At 35.7% G+C, this 21,308-nt stretch overlaps 1 protein-coding gene across 2 annotated transcripts in view; it reads left to right on the top strand.

The window, feature by feature from the left end:
- The window catches only part of LOC106868083 (uncharacterized), a 34,781-nt gene extending 16,447 nt beyond the window's left edge, over window positions 1-18,334 (top strand). The window contains exons 5-12 of one of the 2 annotated variants that reach the window (XM_089345296.1): window positions 3,923-4,077; window positions 5,019-5,055; window positions 6,852-7,061; window positions 8,255-8,430; window positions 10,106-10,245; window positions 13,044-13,115; window positions 15,673-15,744; window positions 17,863-18,334. In XM_089345296.1, the coding sequence (XP_089201422.1) occupies window positions 3,923-4,077; window positions 5,019-5,055; window positions 6,852-7,061; window positions 8,255-8,430; window positions 10,106-10,245; window positions 13,044-13,115; window positions 15,673-15,744; window positions 17,863-18,068 (1,068 nt within the window). In that variant the 3' untranslated portion in view covers window positions 18,069-18,334. The remainder of the gene's footprint in view (window positions 1-3,922; window positions 4,078-5,018; window positions 5,056-6,851; window positions 7,062-8,254; window positions 8,431-10,105; window positions 10,246-13,043; window positions 13,116-15,672; window positions 15,745-17,862) is intronic. The other variant, XM_089345297.1, reaches the window with a different exon arrangement.
- Window positions 18,335-21,308: the final 2,974 nt, after the last annotated feature.

The following is a 21,308-nucleotide window of genomic DNA, read 5'->3' as shown; positions in this document are numbered from 1 at the left end:
GTTTATAAATGATGCACTTTTTGTTTTTCATTTCTATAATATCTTTTGGTATGTTTATTCTGACATCATCTCCTTCTTTCGTAAGAAGGGATTTTGTGTCTTTTATTTGTTTTTGTGTGAATGTCACTATTGTTCTTTTTTCCTTTAGAGCATTTGCGAAATTTGTTTTTGTTGTGCTGGCGGACATGTTCTTCTGGATATTTTTGTTTATGTTGGTGTATGTACTGCCTGGTTCAAAGGTGGTGGTAGTGGCAGCAGAGTTTGTTGAACAGGTGATGGTGTCATTGCTGACGGCCGATAACTTTACTTCCTTGTTGTTGCTGTTGTTGTTGTTGTTGTCGTTGTTGTTGTTGTTGTTGTTGTTGTTGTTGTCGTTGTCGTTGGTGGTGGTGATGATGGCGTCAGCAGCAATGGTGCTTACGTCAGAGACATTTGTGACGGTTTTTACGCATGGTTTTGTAACCTTGGTTACAGTTTTGTTTTTGTTGTTGGTGTTGGTGGTAGTGGTGGTGGTGGTGGTGGTGGTGAGAGGGCTGTTAGTAGCTGTACTCACAGTCTTTGTGACGTTTACAGCATCTGCGTTCCTGTCACTGCATGAGCACGCGCTATTCTGTTCTTTTTTCTCTTCTGGCATCTGAAGCCTCGGGAAATGCTTGTCAAAAGAACAAGACAAGCGTTCCAAAATTATGTTTCTCGACATTTTTCAAATGTCAAGAAGGAAATTTTTGTATTTTGCTAGGGCCGAAACTGCCCCTGGGGGTCAATTCGTGCCCTTGAAAATACACCCAAATGAAGCCTAGGTGCTTCGCAACAAAATTATTTAAAAATTCCAACAAAATGTGGACAGTAAATGGTCAAATAAACGTTTACCTTCGCAGCCGATGTGACAGCACGTCCGTGAGAAGAGATAGATAGATAGATAGATAGATAGATAGATAGACAGGTAGATAGATATATAGATAGATAGATAGATAGATACATACATACATACATACATATATACATATATATATATATATATATATATATATATATATATATATATATATATATATATATATATATATATATGTATGTATATATGTATGTATGTATGTATGTATCTATGTATCTATCTATCTATCTATCTATATATCTATCTACCTGTCTATCTATCTACTGAGACTGCGACATCTCCGGCTCTACGTAGACGACGGTGAGCAGGTGTGGTCGCCGTTTGTGCGACGCGCTTTCCCGCAGCTCGTCTCCATGACCGAGCTGCAGTCGTGGATCAAAAAGAGGCCGAAGAATGGCGAATTGGCACCGTGAGTGTCGCGTTGCTCTGCAACAACTTTGCCGTCCCGGGTCGACCTTGAGTGGCTGCATCACAACGAAGTCATTCTATAGGAGATTAGTGGAGGGCAGGTACGACGACGATCTCGGGCGAACCTGGGCGTTGACGAGGAATACCTGACCCGCCTGTTCAGGACGACTTTCGGGCCGGGACCTATGGACAACTTCCAGAGATCCCTGGCCTGGCAGTGTTACCGAGAGGCGCTACCTGTTCGGGATAAGCTCTATAGACACGGCTCGCGAAATGCGGGGCCGACCTGCCCGAGATGCGGTCAGAGCTATGAAACCGTTCTGCACGCACTCGTGCAGTGTCCAACCATTTCGGAGCTGTGGGCTTATGTCGAACGACTGCTGTCGCGTGTGGGACGAGTCGGTTTATCAACCGAGTCTATCGTCAATATCGTCACGCCTCCTTCCTTTAAACGGGAAGGAAGAGCTGTATTTATCGTACTTGTGGCTATGGCCAAAGAATGCATCTGGTGGACGCGTCTGAAAGGATTAGAGACAAATACTTTCCTCTCTGGTCAATCTCTCATCAACTTTTTCAAGTATCACTTGAAAAGGAAGGTGAGAGTAGAGAGGCAAGTGTTGTCTAGCAAATGTTTCGAAAAAATATGGATACATGTAGCAAGAATGGCACGTATAAATGACGAAGCCACCTTGACCATGATTCTATAAAACGTTTTAAAATTTTGTAAACAGAGAGTTACTCACGTTTCTTGCTTAAATAAAAGAAATTTTATTTAACAAACTGTGACGCTAAAGACCGAGGTTACCGTGGTCTTTTCGTAGGTTTTTCTTTCCACGGATAACCTCCCGATTTATTGGGAATTTTTTGTATTATTTCGTATTTTTTGTAAATACCCCAAACGTTTTGCGATGTTTTTTTTCATCGTTGTCCCCACTTTTGTTTTTTTTTCTGTTTTGTTTTCGACCCCCTCTATAAGAAAAACTCTACATTTGTATTTTGTCCCCTCTGTGTTGAGCCCTGTGTGGCTAATAAAGAAACCTATCTACATACATACATATATACATACATATATATATATATATATATATATATATATATATATATATATATATATATATATATATATATATATATATATATATATATATGTATGTATGTATATATGTATGTATGTATATATGTATGTATGTATGTATCTATCTATCTATGTATCTATCTATCTATATATCTATCTACCTGTCTATCTATCTATCTATCTATCTATCTATCTATCTATGTCTCTCTCTGTATATATTTATATATATTAAACATAGGCATATGCAATATACACTCATTATATATAATATATATATATATATATATATATATATATATATATATATATATATATATATCAATTAGAAAATGAAGAATAATATGCTGAACCCAACTACTTGCAGACAGTGAACCCCGTTGAATTCATTAATTTAATTCATAGCTAAAGTGTCAAAAAAAACCACAAAGTACAGGTGTTTATAACAAACCATGTTATTTTCCAACCGGGTTTACAGATAGAAGTACAAAGTACTGTAAACCCGGTTGGCAAAATAACATGGTTTGTCATAAACACCTGTACTTTGTGGGGGGGGTGTTGTCACTTTTGCTATGAATTAAATTAATGAATTCAACGGGATACACCGTCTGCAAGTAGTTGGGTTCAGCATATTATCCTGCATTTTCTAATTGATATACAAATTTTGGGTAACCCCCCACCCTTTTTTTTATCCGCTCCCATTTATTGGTATAACACTAGTGTAACAATAACTGGGTACCTCCCAGCAGTATACTGGATAGATACTATCCCTTAGTGGGTTGAATCCTCAACCCCTAACTCTCTCGCATTATATATATATATATATATATATATATATATATATATATATATATATATATATATATATATATATAAGCCTCTCACCCATTTTCGTTTCTCATAACTTCCTATTGATATCTATGTTTTAATGAAGATTATTGATTTCGAAGAGAGTGGGTGATGATTATTTTGAGAAAATCAAAGCCTTTGATGAGTTTCAGATTAATCCCAACCCCAGATATAAATGTTGACGAAAACATTGAAAAGGATATATTTCTGGAAAATTAATTAAATTAATTTCGTATGTGTATTTCGTGTGCAAGATTCTTGATGTGGATACGTGTGTTGAAAGAAATATAATTAAACCTTGGAAGAGGCATTATGCCGGTAATAAACACACGCACTATATACTGTTTATAAATTAATAAATGACTGAACCAGTGCGTGTGTTTATTACCGGCATAATGCCTCTCCCAAGGTTTAATTGTAATTAAATTAATGTTTATTTCAGAAAGGACCATGAGGAAACAATATCGAGTGCGTGTGTGTGTGTGTTTGTGCGTATGTATGAATACGCATATGTGTGTGGTGTATACACGCAAGTATAAATTCAATATAAACCACATTTAATTACTCCCCACCCATTCATTCCACCTGTTTAATTAATCTGTTACCTTCTCTTCCCTTTTTCCAAATTATTGTCTTTTAATTCTTCTACCCCACTTTCTGGACTGATTTTCAACGCATCTATTCATTTCCTTTTTCAGGTGAATCAACGAAATAACTTTGGTAAAACACCTCTCCATTTGGCCTGTTCACATGGATACGCAGACACAGTTTGCCTTTTAATTAATCACACTGGTATCGATGCCAATGCGGTGGACAATTATGGTGACACACCTCTACATCTGGTAGTTCAACGGTAAGTCTCCATTGGATCTAGAATATCCAAATCTGTTTCTTTTATATATTCAATAATGTTTGTTATCTTTTATTGAGTCATTCATGTCATAATCCCAGCATGGTGCAATCATCCTTCCCTCTTTCACGCTATAATGACGCAATAATTTACTTCATTGATTAATCATTACCATAATTGTTGTTGTTGTTGCCTGACTAGATTCTTTATTTCATCTCATCCTAAATTACCACAATGATACAGGTTCAAATCCTCCTTTGATCCCATATAAAACTACCTCCCATCTATCTCTCTTTCTTTCTTTCTTTCTCTCTCTCTTTCTCTCTCTCTCTCTCTCTCTCTCTCTCTCTCTCTCTCTCTCTCTCTTGTAACTTCCGTCTTCCAGTATTCACATTTGTCTTGTTATGTTCCATGTTCAAGCTAGAGTATCTACTATCACTCTGGGGTCAGTATAATCTGTACCAGTAATACCCAGGAGTTCTTTGAATAAACTGTCCTCTCTCTTTTCTCCTCTTCTTGTGTCTAATTACTGTTGGAGAAAATAGCTTGTAGCATTTATTTACTACTCTTTATGTTCTGAGTTCAAATCCTGCCAAGGTCACCTTGTCCTTCCATCTTTACAAGGTTGATAAAATACAATACCAGTTATGTAATGGAGTCCATATAATTAACTGTAGCCCTTGTCTCCCTCCTAAATTTCATGTTTATATCACAGTTGTCCATTGTACCATATATGCATTTCTGTTTACTCAGGTAAGTATGAGTCATTGTTCTACTGTTTAAAGTGTATGTTGACAAACTATATGTGTGTGTGTGTGTAATAATTACTGTAATTAGGTTACGATCATCCAATTACTTTGGTAATTAATGATCAACTAATTATTGATTATCTCTGTGATGTTTGTATTTTTCATGTTTTTCTTTCCACTTTCCGCAACTTCCAGACAACACATTGATGCGATGACTTTTCTGTTGTCCCAGGTTAGTTAACAAATACATATTATATAAACAATTACAGCGTGGAAAGTGTTTATAAGCCATTTAAAAATACACAAAAACCGTTAGATTCACTCCAACATTTAAATCTAATGAATAGGTTGCGGTCTCAAAGAGACGAAAATATTTTAGCAAATTAAATTTAAATGAAGTGAATCTAACGGTTTTTGTGTGTTTTTAAATGGCTTATAAACACCTTCCACGCTGCAATTGTTTTTGCTTTAGCACATTATCTCAGATCAGGTCACTTACTATGCAAGTACATCTCCGTAACATATTACATACACTCTCTAGTATTTCATAGATCTGTTTAATAGGAATTTCATCAAGATGCCAGTGAATTAATGGGGTTGATTTAATCACCTGTACCCCCAAACCCTTTACATGGTAGATATTTAGTCTGTGGAAGAACTGTATATGATCATGATGTAAATTGATCATCATCATGATGATGGTGTTGGTGGTGGTGACGACCCAACTGATGACCATCATTGGCAATAGTATCTTTAATGGGCAGATGAAACACGGTCGTTATGAAATGAACACAAATATATCAGATTTAATGACTCTCTCTATATATATGCGTGTGTGTGTGTGTCTTTGTGTGTGTGTGTGTGTGTGTGTGTGTGTGTGTGTGTGTGTGTGTGTGTGTGTGTGTATGTTTATCTTATACTTGTTTTACACATTAGACTGCACCCTTGTTGGGGCATCGCTTTCAAGAATTTTTAGCCAGATGTATTAACCCCAGTACGTTTTTTTTAAGCATAATACTTATTCTCTCAATCTCTTTGCTGATCTGCTACACACTCACACACACACACACACACACACACACACACACACACACACACACACACATATATATATATATATATATATATATATATATATACCTTGGGCTTCTTTCAGTTTCCGTCTACCAGATCCACTCACAGGACTTTGGTCAGCCCGAAGTAATAGTAGAAGATACTTGTCTAAGTTTCCACGCAGGGAGACTGAACCCGGAACCATATATGAATATACATATATATATATATATATATATATATATATATATATATATATATATATATATATATATATATATATATATATATAATTATAAACTACGGTTTAAACAATAAATTACCTCCCTCTGGATGCCCTCTAACCAAGACGGTACCCGCACAGGTGATTCCCAGGAGCGCCTCCGGATTTAAACATCCCCTGGTTGCTTGGATGCTTCAGACTACCCCTGAAGGATTGAGGCAAGCCTATCATTTACCTATATATATATATATATATATATATATATATATATATATATATATATATATATATATATATATATATATATATATATATATATATATATATATATATATATATGCGAGTGTGTGTGCGTGTGTTTATGTTTCTTCGCGCCCCTGTGCGTGTACAGTTTTATGGATGTGTACACTAATCCCCCTTTATTAGTATGTGGCTATTAATATGAACCCCTTATTAATATAGCAGCATTATAAGTACACATTAGAAATTATAATTCTTCTTTACAAGACTTGATCTGCTAACCATGTGTTCAGTTTAGTTCAACTCCCCAAAGACATCTTAATAAAATTATCACGTCTCTAATACATACTCATAGAAAGTTATAGAGAACCTTATCAAGATTAACTTCACTAACAAGCAACAAACATACATGATTGGCTTGATCAAGTACCCAGCTGAAGACAGTAATAAAACATTAATATTCACCCTAATTTTCAAGTAAAGTTTCATTTCCTATTTTTATCTCCACAAAGTTTTCAGTGAAAGTGGATATCAGGAACTGTGATAATATGACACCATTGCTTGAAGCCGTCTCCCGGGGTCACCTTGGAATGATACGGAAGCTGATAGCAAGGGGGGCAGACGTTAATGCTGTCAACAATGAAGGGAGCAATTGTCTGCACCTTGCAGTGAAGAGGACGGTGTTTCATTCTGAGTACCGACCCTTGTGTCTTTTAGACAAGGTAACTTTTAAAACTGTACGTGAATATATATGTGTGTATTTGTGTGTGTGTGTGTTCTTTCTTTACTATTAAGTAATCAAGTCTCCCCTAATAACCCTAGTTTTGTAACTAACAACATTCCCTCTCCTTCCACCCTCAAAGACATAGCTAACTGAAGCTCCTTTTTCACCACTTTATTGCACACCTTCCTTCGTCGACCCCTTCCACACGTTTCTGCCAAATTAGAGATCAGCACATCTTGATGCAGTTATCTTCATCCATATGAATTACATAACCATACCAGTGCAGTCTTCTCTCTTGCGCACAACATCCGATGCCTCATAAACCCAGTTTTTTTCTCAAATCCACTTAATTATGGAAACCTTATTGATCTGTTTGGATATGTCTGTGTGGCGTTGATTTAGTTGTTATGTCTGAAGACATTACTATGTTGTTGGTGTCTTCCTTCCTGGTATAACATACATTATTTGTGGTGTCCTATTTATATATACAATACTTTCCCATAAGTATTTCTCCTGCTATGGCCTGTTGGCTTTTTCAAGCCAGTTGTGTAGATAGGTTCTTGTTCGTTTGTTGTGTTTTATTATTGTGACATTTGTTCCCTTATATTTTGCATATTTGACTTGATGCTATGATGTTTTTATATTGTTTTTTTTTTTTATTAAATATTTTTTGTTATTTGTGATTGACAAGTAAATATTTACTCATTAAGTATCATCAATCTTGATGTTAACCAATAATGTGTGTTTTGCTCAATATAATGATCATAAATATTGTCTTAATGGAGAAAGTAAAGTTAAAAACAAATGGAAATGGAAAATGGATTCGACTAGAAATGATGCAAGAACTCAACAATGTGTAATCAGTTTATCATTGGATAAACAAACTATGTGTAAATGTATATTTGTGTAATCATGTTGTGTGGACGCCCCCAGACAATAAGTAGGCTAGTCCAATACGTATAAATAGTGGACGTGATAGCTAGTCGTAGAAGTGTCGCGTAGAGCGAGCTGGAGCCATCGGTAGACTTGACGTCGAGTTCTTTTAAGTTGAGTCGTTGGAAGGGAGAGTTCGGTAGTTGAATAGAGGTATGTTATTGGCGAAGGCACGCCATCCGAACGTGCGATATAACAAATCCTTTACTCGTTTTTATATATATATATATATATATATATATATTCCATCATTTGTAGTTCTGCACTGAGCTCAAACTAAGCAAGGAAAAGAGGCTCTCTGGTGTGGTGGCTGCTTGTTATCTAGCCAGCAAGGGTGCCGACTTTTACCATAAAAATTACAAGAGTAACGCACCGCTGGACCTCATTGAAAATGGAAATTTGAAAGAAAAATTACGAACATTTTTACTATCACGGTAAGTATACAGTAACAATAACAAAATTCTTTGTGTGTGATCATATTTATATGTTTATCTAGCTTAAATTCTAACAATGCATTATACAATCACTAGTTTCTTGATGAAAGACTATACAATTTCCAGAACATTTTACTATCCAGTTTGCTATACATAGTTCAAGTTGTTATACACCCACTTGATATGGTTGGATGATCTGTTGCACCTTCTTTTATCCTCAGTTCTTTCATCGATATTTCTTGTCAGTCTCAAATAATGAGGCTTCTAACACGTTTATATGGTACTAATACTTCACATGCAGCCCACATGGAATTTAAGATGTGCTGAATGTTAGTGTTGATATCTCAGGGATTGTAAACTTGAGGCCAGTCAGAGCCTTATTCCTGAGCCTGGTATCAGTAAAAGCAAGCAGTTTTGGAGGTTTTTCTTCCTATCCATTAGTGATATGTTGGGAAGATTAGAGTATGATTAGAATCCGACAATTGTAACATGGTAGTGAGACTGATAAATATTTCAGGAGCAGTGGTAAACAGCAGATCAAAAGTGTTGTTACCTCTTGTGGATGAGATGATGATCTAAGACCAGTTTGAAGCTAACGCAAAATCAAGATCATTTGCATTTTGTGACCAGTGAATGGTTTTCCAATCATTATTTGGGGAACTGAAATCACCTGTATGACATTATGTGCATCCATAGACGCAACTCTAAAGATGTCAAAAAGCTGTATACTATGATGGTATTTTGGAGGATTGTAAATGTTATATGTTGCAGAGAAATACCTTTTGCTGTGACTGGTTCAAATCCTCACAGGCAACTACTGAAACGCTCAAGCAAACATAGACCGCCACACCACCTCCATGGTAATTAGAGAGGTCTTTGTGAAACAAAATGTAGCCAGCCATGCTAAAAATACCGTTAAACAGTGAAGAATGTGTCCAATTTTGACAAATGGGATTGGAATCATTATTTTTAATGTAAGATTCAAAATAATGGATTTTGTTGTATAATCTGCGGATATTTTAAAAACAATGATTTGTATTTGGATTTAAATGTGTCATGATTCATAGAAGAGGATTATTGTTCTTGTTTAGTTTTCTGTGGCCTTTCCAGTTTTGCCCAATTTTGGTTCTATATCCTCAGACAAACTTGCATCTCTTTTCCAACTTGTATAAGTCATGCTTCAAGGGAGCTGCAATACGTAATTTCAGGTGTACGTCAGGCGATATGCTAGAACGAATTCAATGAGCAATTTGATTTTCACGTTTGGCCTTATTAGAGTCTTAACAGTATGAAAGTGCTAGAGAAGAAGTTTAATCTAACGAGTCTGGATCCAGGTTGAGAACATGTTTTGGAGGCACACATTTGAAGTGGACAAGTTGTCAAAAAATGTTTGTGGATCAATGAACATGGACTCAGCTATAACTAGGGACAGTTGTGTACACAAGGCAAACCTGAAATGAAATGTTTTGCTAAAACAAACGTCACACATCGACTGGTTAAGGAATTGAAACCACAATGTTACGATCATGAGTTCAACACCTTAGCGACTAGGCCATGTGCCTCACTCTTGTCAGTGTAGTTCCTCATAATATTTTGTACTGTAAACATGGACACAATGTAATATTTGTTACAAATGAATGTTATAAGTGGAATGTGTTTTTATTTTCTTCTGCAGGTGTATGCTTTGTGAAGTAAATGAGGCCACTGTGGAGTTACAACCCTGTGCACATAATGCGGTATGTGGAGAGTGCTACACAATTAAACTTAAAAGATGCCCCAAGTGCAGAACATGTATCAAGAGCAAAAGTAAATTTGGTAAGAATATTAATTGATGATCTGTCTGTGCGTCACATGGAGTTTATGATGTGGAGTCTACTTCATGTTGCTGTGTAGATCCAGGTCTTTCACAATGTGGTAGAGTTACGATAAAGGATCTCCCAGGTGTCTTTTCTCTTTGATAGTATATCCATGAATGCATCCATTAAATATTGTATTTATCCAAGTAGGAAACTTGTCACACATCAAACGAGTACTGTCTGCAACAGATGACTAATACATTTCACTGAAACATAAATGGCGACTACCTGAAATATCAATAAATCTCCAAGGTCTCCTCAGTAAATATCAACGTTTTACATTCAATTGTCCGTCAGCTGCTATAAGTGATTAATGATTTATCGGTATCTTTGAAAACTGATAATTAAGGACAATAATACTTACTATAACATCAGGGCTAACTTTGTAATGTAGGAATTTGAATGATAAAATCTCAATTGAGAGAGTTTACGGGCCAACATTAATAAGTGAGTCTGACTGTTAAATCAGTTGTGTTTGCATGTTGGTAATCGGTAAAATGGAAAAGTTACAACATATTTTACGAAGTTGTCCTACAGAATTTCTTCATGATTTTATCATCTTAAAGACCTCAGATACAGTAGTTTGATTAAATATCAACTCTGTATAAGAATTTTGATCATTAGATTATTTTCATCGCATATTGAAGTAGTATAGAACTGTGAACATAAGTTTATGTTTATACAAAGCATATTTGTTAACATAAAAATACAGATAGAAATAAAATATGAGTTCCCAATGTGACTTGGACACAACTCTGTAACTATATATAATATACATTTGTAACAATGTTTGAATAACATTTACCACCCATATAGAAATTCTTATACTCACACTTGTTGGTTTTTAAATTATATTAATGCTAATAGAGGGAAGCTTTTCAGAGTCTTTTACCTTTTGGTTTTAATTATGACTTGATTATTTAGGTTCAAATCACTTCCTGACGACTGGTCATTGTTAGATGACCAGAAATAGAATTTATTAGTCATTGGCACTGGACCTCGTAATATTTTTGTTTGATTGTTCATGGAGCTACCAACTGTGTTGAGACGCAATCGTATTCATTATAAGGAAGGTCACACACGCTCCTTAGTCAGGTTATATACATTCTATATCGATATCTAGTACCACGGTGGAGGCGCAATGGACCAGTGGTTAGGGAAGCGGACTCGCGGTCGTAGGATCGCAGTTTCGATTCCCAGACCGGGCATTGTGAGTGTATATTGAACAAAAAAGAGCTCCACGTGGCTCCGGCAGGGGGTGGTGACGAACCCTGCTGTACTCTTTCACCACAACTTTCTCTCACTCTTTCTTCCTGTTTCTGTTGTGCCTGTATTTCAAAGGGTCAGCCTTGTCACACTCTGCGTCACGCTGAATCTCCCCGAGAACTACGTTAAGGGTACACGTGTCTGTGGAGTGCTCAGCCACTTGCACCTTGATAAATGAGCTGCGACGTCACTGGTGCCAAGCTGAGTCAGCCTTTGCCTTTCCCTTAGATGACATCGGTGGCATGGAGAGGGGAGGCTAGTATGCATGAGCGACTGCTGGTCTTCCATAAACAACCTTGCCCGGACTTGTGCCTCAGAGGGTAACTTTCTAGGTGCAATCCCATGATCAGTCATGACCTAAGGTGGTCACAAAAACAATTTAGTACCACAATGCCAGGCAGCATGTTATCATATTATTTATGTACCCCGTTAACGTGATAATTAATCAGTTAACATTCAAGATACATACTTCTATGTTGAACTGTAAACTTATTTTGTCAAAGAATTATCTTCCCTCACCTAACATTTTACACCTTGTTACCCTTTATATAATTCTATTGCTTTACTATGTAGAGAACCACATGCCTACAAATGGTATTCTGGACTTCCACAGCTCAGTCAGGGCCAGGTGTAATTTCGTCTTGGCAGACTTACTATCAGTGTGAACACCCTGTCTTTTTTCACTGATTGTAAATCTATCATGACATCCATTAAATATTATCTTTATCAAAATAGAAAATTTTTGTTTGCCGCTGAGAAATTTCATAGATGTGGCATAGATTTAAGAAAGCAAAGAGGAAACTAAGAGAAAACCAGCTTTATCAAGTAAGGATTAAAGGGGTAATTGCAGAATCGTTGGATTATGTACGATGTCTTAATAGACTGAGAGAGGTGGAGGTGGATTTCGGAAGGTTAATCTATTTTTGTAGAAAGTATAAACATAGGCGTAGGAGTGGCTGTGTGGTAAGTAGCTTGTTTACCAGCCACATGGTTCCGGGTTCAGTCCCACTGCGTGGCACCTTGGACAAGTGTCTTCTACTATAGCCTCGGGCCAACCAAAGCCTTATGAGTGGATTTGGTAGACGGAAACTGAAAGAAGCCCGTCGTATATATGTGTTTATATATGTGTGTGTGTGTATGTTTGTGTGTCTGTGTTTGTCCCCCAACATCGCTTGACAACCGGTGCTGGTGTGTTTACGTCCCCATAACTTAGCGGTTCGGTAAAAGAGACCGATAGAATAAGTATTAGGCTTACAAAGAATAAGTCCTGGGGTTGATTTGCTCGACTAAAGGCGGTGCTCCAGTATGGCCGCAGTCAAATGACTGAAACAAGTAAAAGAGTAAAAACAGTATATTTAACAAAACCTTAGTGGTCACCAGTGGAGTATTTATGATAGAAATGTCTGACAGCAACACAATTTACGCTTTAAGAAAGATTAAAACAAAAACACTTTTACTCCATATTGTAAAACTTATAAATATTTATTTCAGATAGTTTAAAGATGGAGGAAAATCACTTCCATAGCACGGCAAAGATATTGTCTGTTAAACAGCAACAAGTTGGTAAGTATAAAATAACTGTACTTAATTAATCTCAGCAAAATTTACTTCACCTAAGCATATTTTATATGTCGGAATGGCTGCAAATAGGTTCCATTCCTAATTGCCAACAGAAAAGTTGGCTGTATTATAATTCTAATTAAAGATATTACTGATTTTTAATAAAATTTCCAGCAAGGTAAAATTGATAAATTAGAAAATATAATAGAGTTAATGTTGTCATTTGGAACACAAAACTAATAATTGTTGTTGTTTAAGGGTAAACGTGTGCCTTAATGACAACGTTTTTGTTTTACATTTTCACTAATTTCACTAACGTTGTTGTTGCCTCGGTGGATGTCTCTCAAAATCTGACAGACTTACAATGATATGTGTTTCAAGTGTGAACACCCAATACTTTTTCACTGACAGTAAATCTATCGTTACATCCACTAAACATCGTCTTTATCCGAGTTAAAGACAATATTTTGTTGTTGAGACAAGCATTGTTTGTCTCTCTCTTTATGATAGATACTGGCTGCAAGATACAATAAATTATATCGTCCTCATTGAATAGGTGGTCACTGTCCATGTCAGTTCTTATTAACAGTTACTGCCCACCTTCATTGGCTGAGGAACATATTTCATTAAAACATTTCAGCTTTTCTCTTGTATTATGCCCTTCCTAACATCAACCACTTTATAAAGGGTCCTTGGAACATTTTATTCTGCTCAACAAAATTAAACGTTGAGCATCTTATGCAATGAGATATCAAATTCGTTGATAGAAGGGAAGTAAACAGATTAGAGAGAAGGTACATAAGAAGCCTTATGTGGTTATTAGGAAGCTGTTTGCAGATGCTAATAGCAGCAGGCTAACATGCATTGAAGATCAACTGAACAAACATATACAAACGACCTACAATGACCCAAAGCGAGATCAACCATTACCACTCAGCGACAGTTTGAAATGCACAACGAAACCAGGAATCAAATCTCAGCTTGGAGATTACAGCAAGAAACAAGTATATAGCTGAGTGAAGAAGGCAAGACCAAACTGTGACCCTAGAGGTAACGGTGTACCGTATAAAGCGTAAAATATTGTATTCATTTTATGTTATAAGCTTTACCTAATACTAAGAGAGTTGTAGTATAAAGGTTAACTGATTGATGACCAAAGCAAGGCAGAAGGAGTTTACTTACCAAAGTAATTTGATGCAGAACTGATTCACCAGTTTCAACCTTGAATGTAGATGGCAAGATATACATGGGTGTATTTTATAAGGCATCAGCTATACATCTACAAAATAATGACTATGTGATTGAAAGTACCCAGAAGACTGGAATTTCTGGCATTCTTGGGTGTGGGAATCTTACGTTATCAATCTGGGATACGATACGAAACAGACAGAAGAATAAAAAGGGATTTGCATGTTGTATCTTGATCTGGTTAATGGTTATTGTTCTGTACCACACAAATTGTTGATGGAAGCGATAGACTTCTTTTATATATGAAAACCGATTAAGGATCTGAAAAGGAGTTGCTATAGCAATTTCAAGAAGTGGCTCAGGACAGAAGATTTCACAACAGACTGTCATCGTCTTAAAATTGGAATTGCTGTAGGTTGCACAATATCAGTCATTTAGCTTGTGCTTGTTATGGAGATGTTACTGATATCAGAAGAAAAGGATGACATAACAATATTAACAACGTTAGTGGATGACATAACAATATTAACGTTAGTGGATGACATAACAATATTAACAACAGACCACAAGGATATCCAAATAGATCTGGATAAAACGGATTAAGTAATTACTTGGTTAAGAATGCGGTTTAAAGCAAATAAGTATTGCAGTCTATCAGTTGTCAGCGGTCATCAGAAGCTTGTGCGGTTCAAAAGAACGGGCGAAACCACGCCCAAAGTTAAAGAGAAACCTGTAAAACGTTTAGAACAGTGGTTCACTACCTCATTGTCCAGTAAGAATAAAGGTGTTTAGATCACGGATGGATTAACAGCAATAGATAATTGAAAACTACTGGACAAATACCAGATTTGATGCTTACAGTTTGGTCTGTATCCCCCGTCATGCTTATATGCATTGTTCAGATATTTTTCCATTGCAATAATGTGTAGATGAACGCTGATATGTAGTTGCGCAAGTGTACAATGTTTAAGGACACATTTTGTCCCTTTTCTGTTTCTCATGTGTAGAACTAATAATTGCTAAACTGAAAAAGTATCCGCTTTAGTTAAGGAGTCTTCAAATATTTCTCTAAGTGAATGATATTCTAGTGAATTGCGATGTGTGCGATAAAATTAAAGGTTAGTAGCAGCAACCTTTAGGAAATCAAGTAGGCTTATGTTTATCCAACTTGAAATGGTGTGTCATGTGGTAGACCTAAATATTGAACTGTTACATGGTACCACTGCAGAAAGTATGAAAATGTTGACCAAAAGCACTGTGGTTAGCAGTTGACCATAGATGTGTAGAAAGTCACGTAATGATGAAATAATATTATTAATAAAGAGAAAGAAATTCTACTATAAATTGTTAAATTTGGAAATATTTATTTCAGTGATTCCAGAGCTGAATAAGAAGGATCTTCTGATGGTGGCAAAGAGGTTAGGAGGTAAATGGCAGAGAGCGGGTGAGTAGAAGATAACAGCATCTAAGTGATTTTAATAAGTTTTACTTCGCCTTGGCATGTTTTGTTTGTCAAAACGATCGAGAACGGGTTCCATTCCTACTTCGCAATTGAAAGGCTGTATTTATTGTAGTTCCGTAGGCCCAGGTAAACGTATAGTCCTCTCTCTAAACAAGCTCCATTGTTGATTATATTTATGAGTGGATTGAACTTAGTACTTGTAAGATAATGAAGCATTCACTAATTATAAAATAATTATCCTAACAGAAGTTATAAACTCAACTTGATTTTGTTTCCGAATTGAAATCATTTTATACTTCGTTACATTATAAATGTCGTATGGAAAGGTATGAACATCACAATATCCCATTTCCCCTTGTCTAAAAGTGTAACAACATAAAATATCATCTATACAATGTTTTCATTATTTACAGCAATGGCTTGTCCCTTTCTATGGTACCTATTCACATATAGGTAGACCAAACCATTGAGAGATATCTTTACCAGAAACATAGAGCGGTGCTGGGGACTAGATTTGATCCTTTCATTCCTGACTTAAGAAGTCATGACAATATCCTCTCAGTCTGCTGATAGAAATGATTTATCTAAATTAAGAGAGGACATCATTTATGACATCGGTCAACTTGTTATACCTCTGGTATTGAGATAAAATGTACCAGTCATATATTCATACACTGGGGTAAACTCAGTTCACAAACAACGGTTCATTATTACTATTGTCTTACACTCATTTTGTATGCCATACAAAAATAAGAGGAATGACTAGCAAATGTGGATTCCTATATGCTAGAAATAGATGATCAATTTCTACACTCATTAATAAATTTTAAACTCATTTTGTATGCGTTACACGACTTCTCTCACAGCTGTTGTTCTTTGTCAGATTTAACTCCTCGTTTTCTTCTATTTGTGTCTCCTAGCATTTCTTTATCCAAAGTTTATCTTCCGTACTCCTCCCATATTTGTACCACTTCTCTTGTGTACTATTTCTGATCCTTCTAAAACCTAGTTTGTCTTCCAGCTTATCTGTTCCCTGTATGCATTCTCACACATTAACATTACACTTCTAGTGAAGTATGCTCACTCCATTTCTTGCCAGTTTTCATACATCCTCCACATCCGATGCAATATTTCACTTTACAAACACACATCATACAACCTCCATTTTCAAACAAAATCCCTATGTTGCTAGTAGTCATGTACATTTTCCCCTTATTTTTTTTCGAAATACTTTACTACATACACATCCTTCCTCTACATCAACCTGCCAGTGATCCTTCTGCGCCTATTATTTAAAATGGGTACACATAGAATTTTTATTCACTCTTTGTTCCTGCATATCAAATATGGTAACTTCCCAGATGATGTAGATATTAGTGAATGCAGTGATTCCTTTAGGACCCAAGTGTCATATGTGTATGGTGTAGACGTTCGTGACTTTTGTCTTAATTCCTGCAAACTAAAACTTTTCTCATTGCCTGGTTTACTTTAAGACTTCTCCATAATTGAAATTTCTCTAAATTGTGGCCTTGATCCATTAAAAGAGACTCTTATTATGAGTCATGACCCTATTAAAATTAAGCTGGTGTCTTCTATAATATTTGATGTGTACCTAATAGTGTTATATTTTGTACTTTGTGTCAATGAGATCATTCTGGTATCTTGTTGGTTTTAACTGGTCCATAAGTGGTGCATAATATTACTAGTATTGTTTGATAGTCCATTTTCCACTTTCTAGATACATCGAAATGTTGATAATTTATAAGTATTAATTAGTCAGAGGAGGCGAGGCATCACATATGATTATTTCCGGCATTGCTCATCAGATGGTTTTCAGTGCCTTCCTTAAAAAATAAATGGGGATCAAACATTATTTATTAAAATTTCTTCATCTTCATTCCTTCTATAAACCTCCTTCTTATTATTGTCAACATCTTGAGAAATAGAGAACAATGGCTTATTTCTTTCAGGTTTCTTAACTATCTTTTCTTCCTCTATTGGTATAGTTTGTTTTTGTTATATTTATAACAAACTACGTTCCACATATTTTATATTATTATTAATTGTATTGCAATTTGTTTCTTCTTGTATCTTTTGCAGGTATTTTCTTGGAAATTGAGACTTACCAACTGGATGTTATCAAACACGACAATCCTAATGATACTGTAGAACAGAGCTTCCAGATGTTGTACAGGTGGTTTACAAGTTGTGATCCAGACACGCGTACAACCAAAACATTAAGAGAAGCTCTTGAGGAAGCCGAATGTTTCGATGCACTCAAATGTCTATCATCAGAAGAAAAGTAACTTTCTGTGTAAATGTTGTTGTTTAGTCTCAGATCAACCAAATGGAGACCTGTAATCAAATGCCCTCAATCCTGGACCACCCTGCCTTTTCCCCAAGTATAGAGAACCCAGAACCACATTGTCCAGTATGTCCTTCTTTATGTGTGAAATGCAGTGGATTTGGCTACTAATTCTATCAGATCTATCAACCACAAAAAGACCACTTCACTGGTTTGACCTCTTTGTTAGAAATTAACTTTTGAAATAAAGATGAACTTTGAGATGTTCATGTGTTGTTGTTGTTGTTTAAACACTTCCATCGTTATAAAGACAGTTTTAATATCCTCTGATATATTAATAGTTATCTACATTCATTTATAACCAGAGCAGAATGTCGGGTATATGTAGATGTCTTTTCTGTATATATACCATATAGAGATAGCATTTATATATAATATATTATGTATTTAGGTTGTTTGTCTTTTTTTTTTTGTTGTTGTTGGTTTTGGCATATTGAGGTTTATGGCAAGTCTTTCTGAAGACGGGGTGGTTGAATAAAAATTCAACTTTTTCGGAGTGTAATATACGATATTTTTATTTTGTATTCTAGCTTTAGGGTCGTCGTTATTTACTAATTACTGCAATTTTTTAAGCAAAAAATGCAACTTTACATATGAAAATAAATCCAAAAATTTAAAATTTGATTTTAAAAATCTGTGCTGAAAAACCCTGTCATATTAAAATTATTTTAATTCCATATGATTGTGGATAAGCCAGATTTTTCAAATAACTTCACATAAAGGAAGAGCGCATCTCTTTCCCTACAATATTTATTTTCATACTAAGGCAGCGAGCTGGCAGAAACGTTAGCACGTTGAGGTGTCTTCTGTTCACGTTGAGGTGTCTTCTGTTCACGTTGAGGTGTGTTCTGTTAAGAACGTAAAGAGTACAAATAGAGCTCGTTCACCCTTAGAATTCCCAAATAGCCGGTAGCATTCTTATGGTATGCTGCCAATTCTAGTCTTAGGTATTCCTTGTGTGTGAAAATAAAAAGTAAAAAGTAAAAGAGTCAAAAGGAAGAGTAAATACGGTTAAGCAGCTTTTGGATCTTTTTTAAAACGGGGGCCACATTTTTCATTAACGAAACACTTTGAAACTTGGAACACTGGTAGAATGTGTCATATAAAACATCTTTTTCTCTTAGTCTTCTTTAAAAAAAAAGAAATCCCTAAGTTATTCCATGTTAAAGTTGTCGTATTTCTGTAATTTCAACCAATCACTGACGTCCATTCAGCCGATATACATTAAGTGCCGACTACATAAACAAACGATTCTGAAAGAATTCTATTGGTGATAAAATTATTATTTCCTTGTCAAAAAATGGCTGAAGCATATTGGCAGTAGCTAATAAACCTTTCTATTATAGGCTAACCCTAACCCTAACCGTAACCCTAGGATTAGGGTTAGGGTTAGGGTAAAACAGCAAATTTAAAAAGAAAAAAGCAAATAAAACGAAGAAAAAAAAAGAAAATGAAAAAAGCAAATTTTAAATGAAAAAAGAAGTTATGGAGATTAAATACGCTTTACACCGCTTAATCAGCCAAAGGAGTAAATGTAAACAACTGAATACTTGTCAGTGATTGGTTGAAATTATCGAAATAAGACAATTTTTTACATGAAATAAATTCGAATACAAAAATATTTTTCTGTTCTATAACACAAAATAGATAAGTATTCGAAGTTTGAAAGTCTTTCGGTACCAAAAACACTACGTAAAACATTAATGAAAAATGTGGCCCCCGTTTTAAAAAAGATCCCAGCTTTTTAATCGCTACAAATGTTCCGATACATACCGATCCTCGTATATACAGGATTTAAAGTTGGGTTTAAATTAAATTATGTAATGATTCACCTGTATAAGAAGATCTATATGTATCTCCTGAGGCGATACTCAGTTGCTGTCTCCGTCTTTTTCCATTTTTTTTCATTTCTGAAAAAGCCATGGATGTTGTAGCATGGAAATCTAGATTTACTTACGGAGACAGCAACTGAGTATCGCCTGAGGAGATACATATAGATCTTCTTATACAGGTAAATCGTTACATAATTTAATCTGTGTCAACTTTAAATCCTGTATATACGAGGATCTGTATGTATCGTAACATTTGTAGCCATTAAAAAGCTGCCTAACCGTATTTACTCTTCCTTTTGACTCTTTTACTTTTTACTTTTATCTATCTCTCTACGTGGAGACGCAATGGCCCAGTGGTTAGGGTAGCGGAATCGCGGTTTCGATTCCCAGACAGGGCGTTGTGAGTGTTTATTGAGAGCGAAAACACCTAAAAGCTCCACGAGGCTCCGGCAGGGGACAGTGGCGAACCCTGCTGTACTCTTCCATCACAACTTTCTCTCACTCTTACTTCCTGTTTCTGTTGTGCCTGTAATTCAAAGGGCCAGCCTTGTCACTCTGTGTCACGCTGAATATCCCCGAGAACTTCGTTAAGAGTACACGTGTCTGTGGAGTGCTCAGCCACTTGCACGTTAATTTCACGAGGAGGTTGTTCTGTTGATCAGATCAACTGGAACCCTCGTCGTCATAAGCAACGGAGTGCCAACAGCAACAACGATCTGTATAGATATATATACGTGTGTGTGTGTGTGTGTGTGTGTGTGTGTGTGTGTGTGTGTTAGATAGTGAGTTAACAACGAATTTATTTTTTTTTACAGAAAATATTTGTATTCTCACTTTTGTTAAACATAATATTTTAATCATTTAGAAATATTTTTAAGTGAATGTGATTTCAAAAATGTAAGCTGTTTATACAGTAAGCATTCTTTCAACAGACAATATTTTAATGTTATTTTTCAATTTTTATCTTTGCAAATGAGTAATTTTATTTATTTTGAAATATATACATAAGAGTAAGACATTTAAAAATTATATTCAAGCGAATACCATTACAAAAAAATTATTTTTTTTTTTGCATAATTAAAAAATATTCTAAAGTGAAAATGACTTTAAAAATACGATAAATATTTCGTAAAAGACCTGTTCGTAACCTCAGTGTGAGGTCTTTTCACGTGCATTCAACGTATCTCACCGCCAAAGATTTGGCTGCTATTTCTAGCACGCGCTACTGACACGTAACAGCTATTTGCGATAAAGGACACGAAATAATTGTTTACGTGGTACCAGGGCGTGCAAGAAATAGCAGCCAAATATTTCCTTTTCTGGGGAAAGGACCTGTTTATGCGTGGTTT

This window comes from Octopus bimaculoides, chromosome 29 (assembly GCF_046866305.1).
Source record: "Octopus bimaculoides isolate indiv1 chromosome 29, ASM4686630v1, whole genome shotgun sequence".
Lineage (NCBI taxonomy): Eukaryota > Metazoa > Mollusca > Cephalopoda > Octopoda > Octopodidae > Octopus > Octopus bimaculoides.
This window is presented reverse-complemented; position numbering and strand designations above follow the sequence as displayed.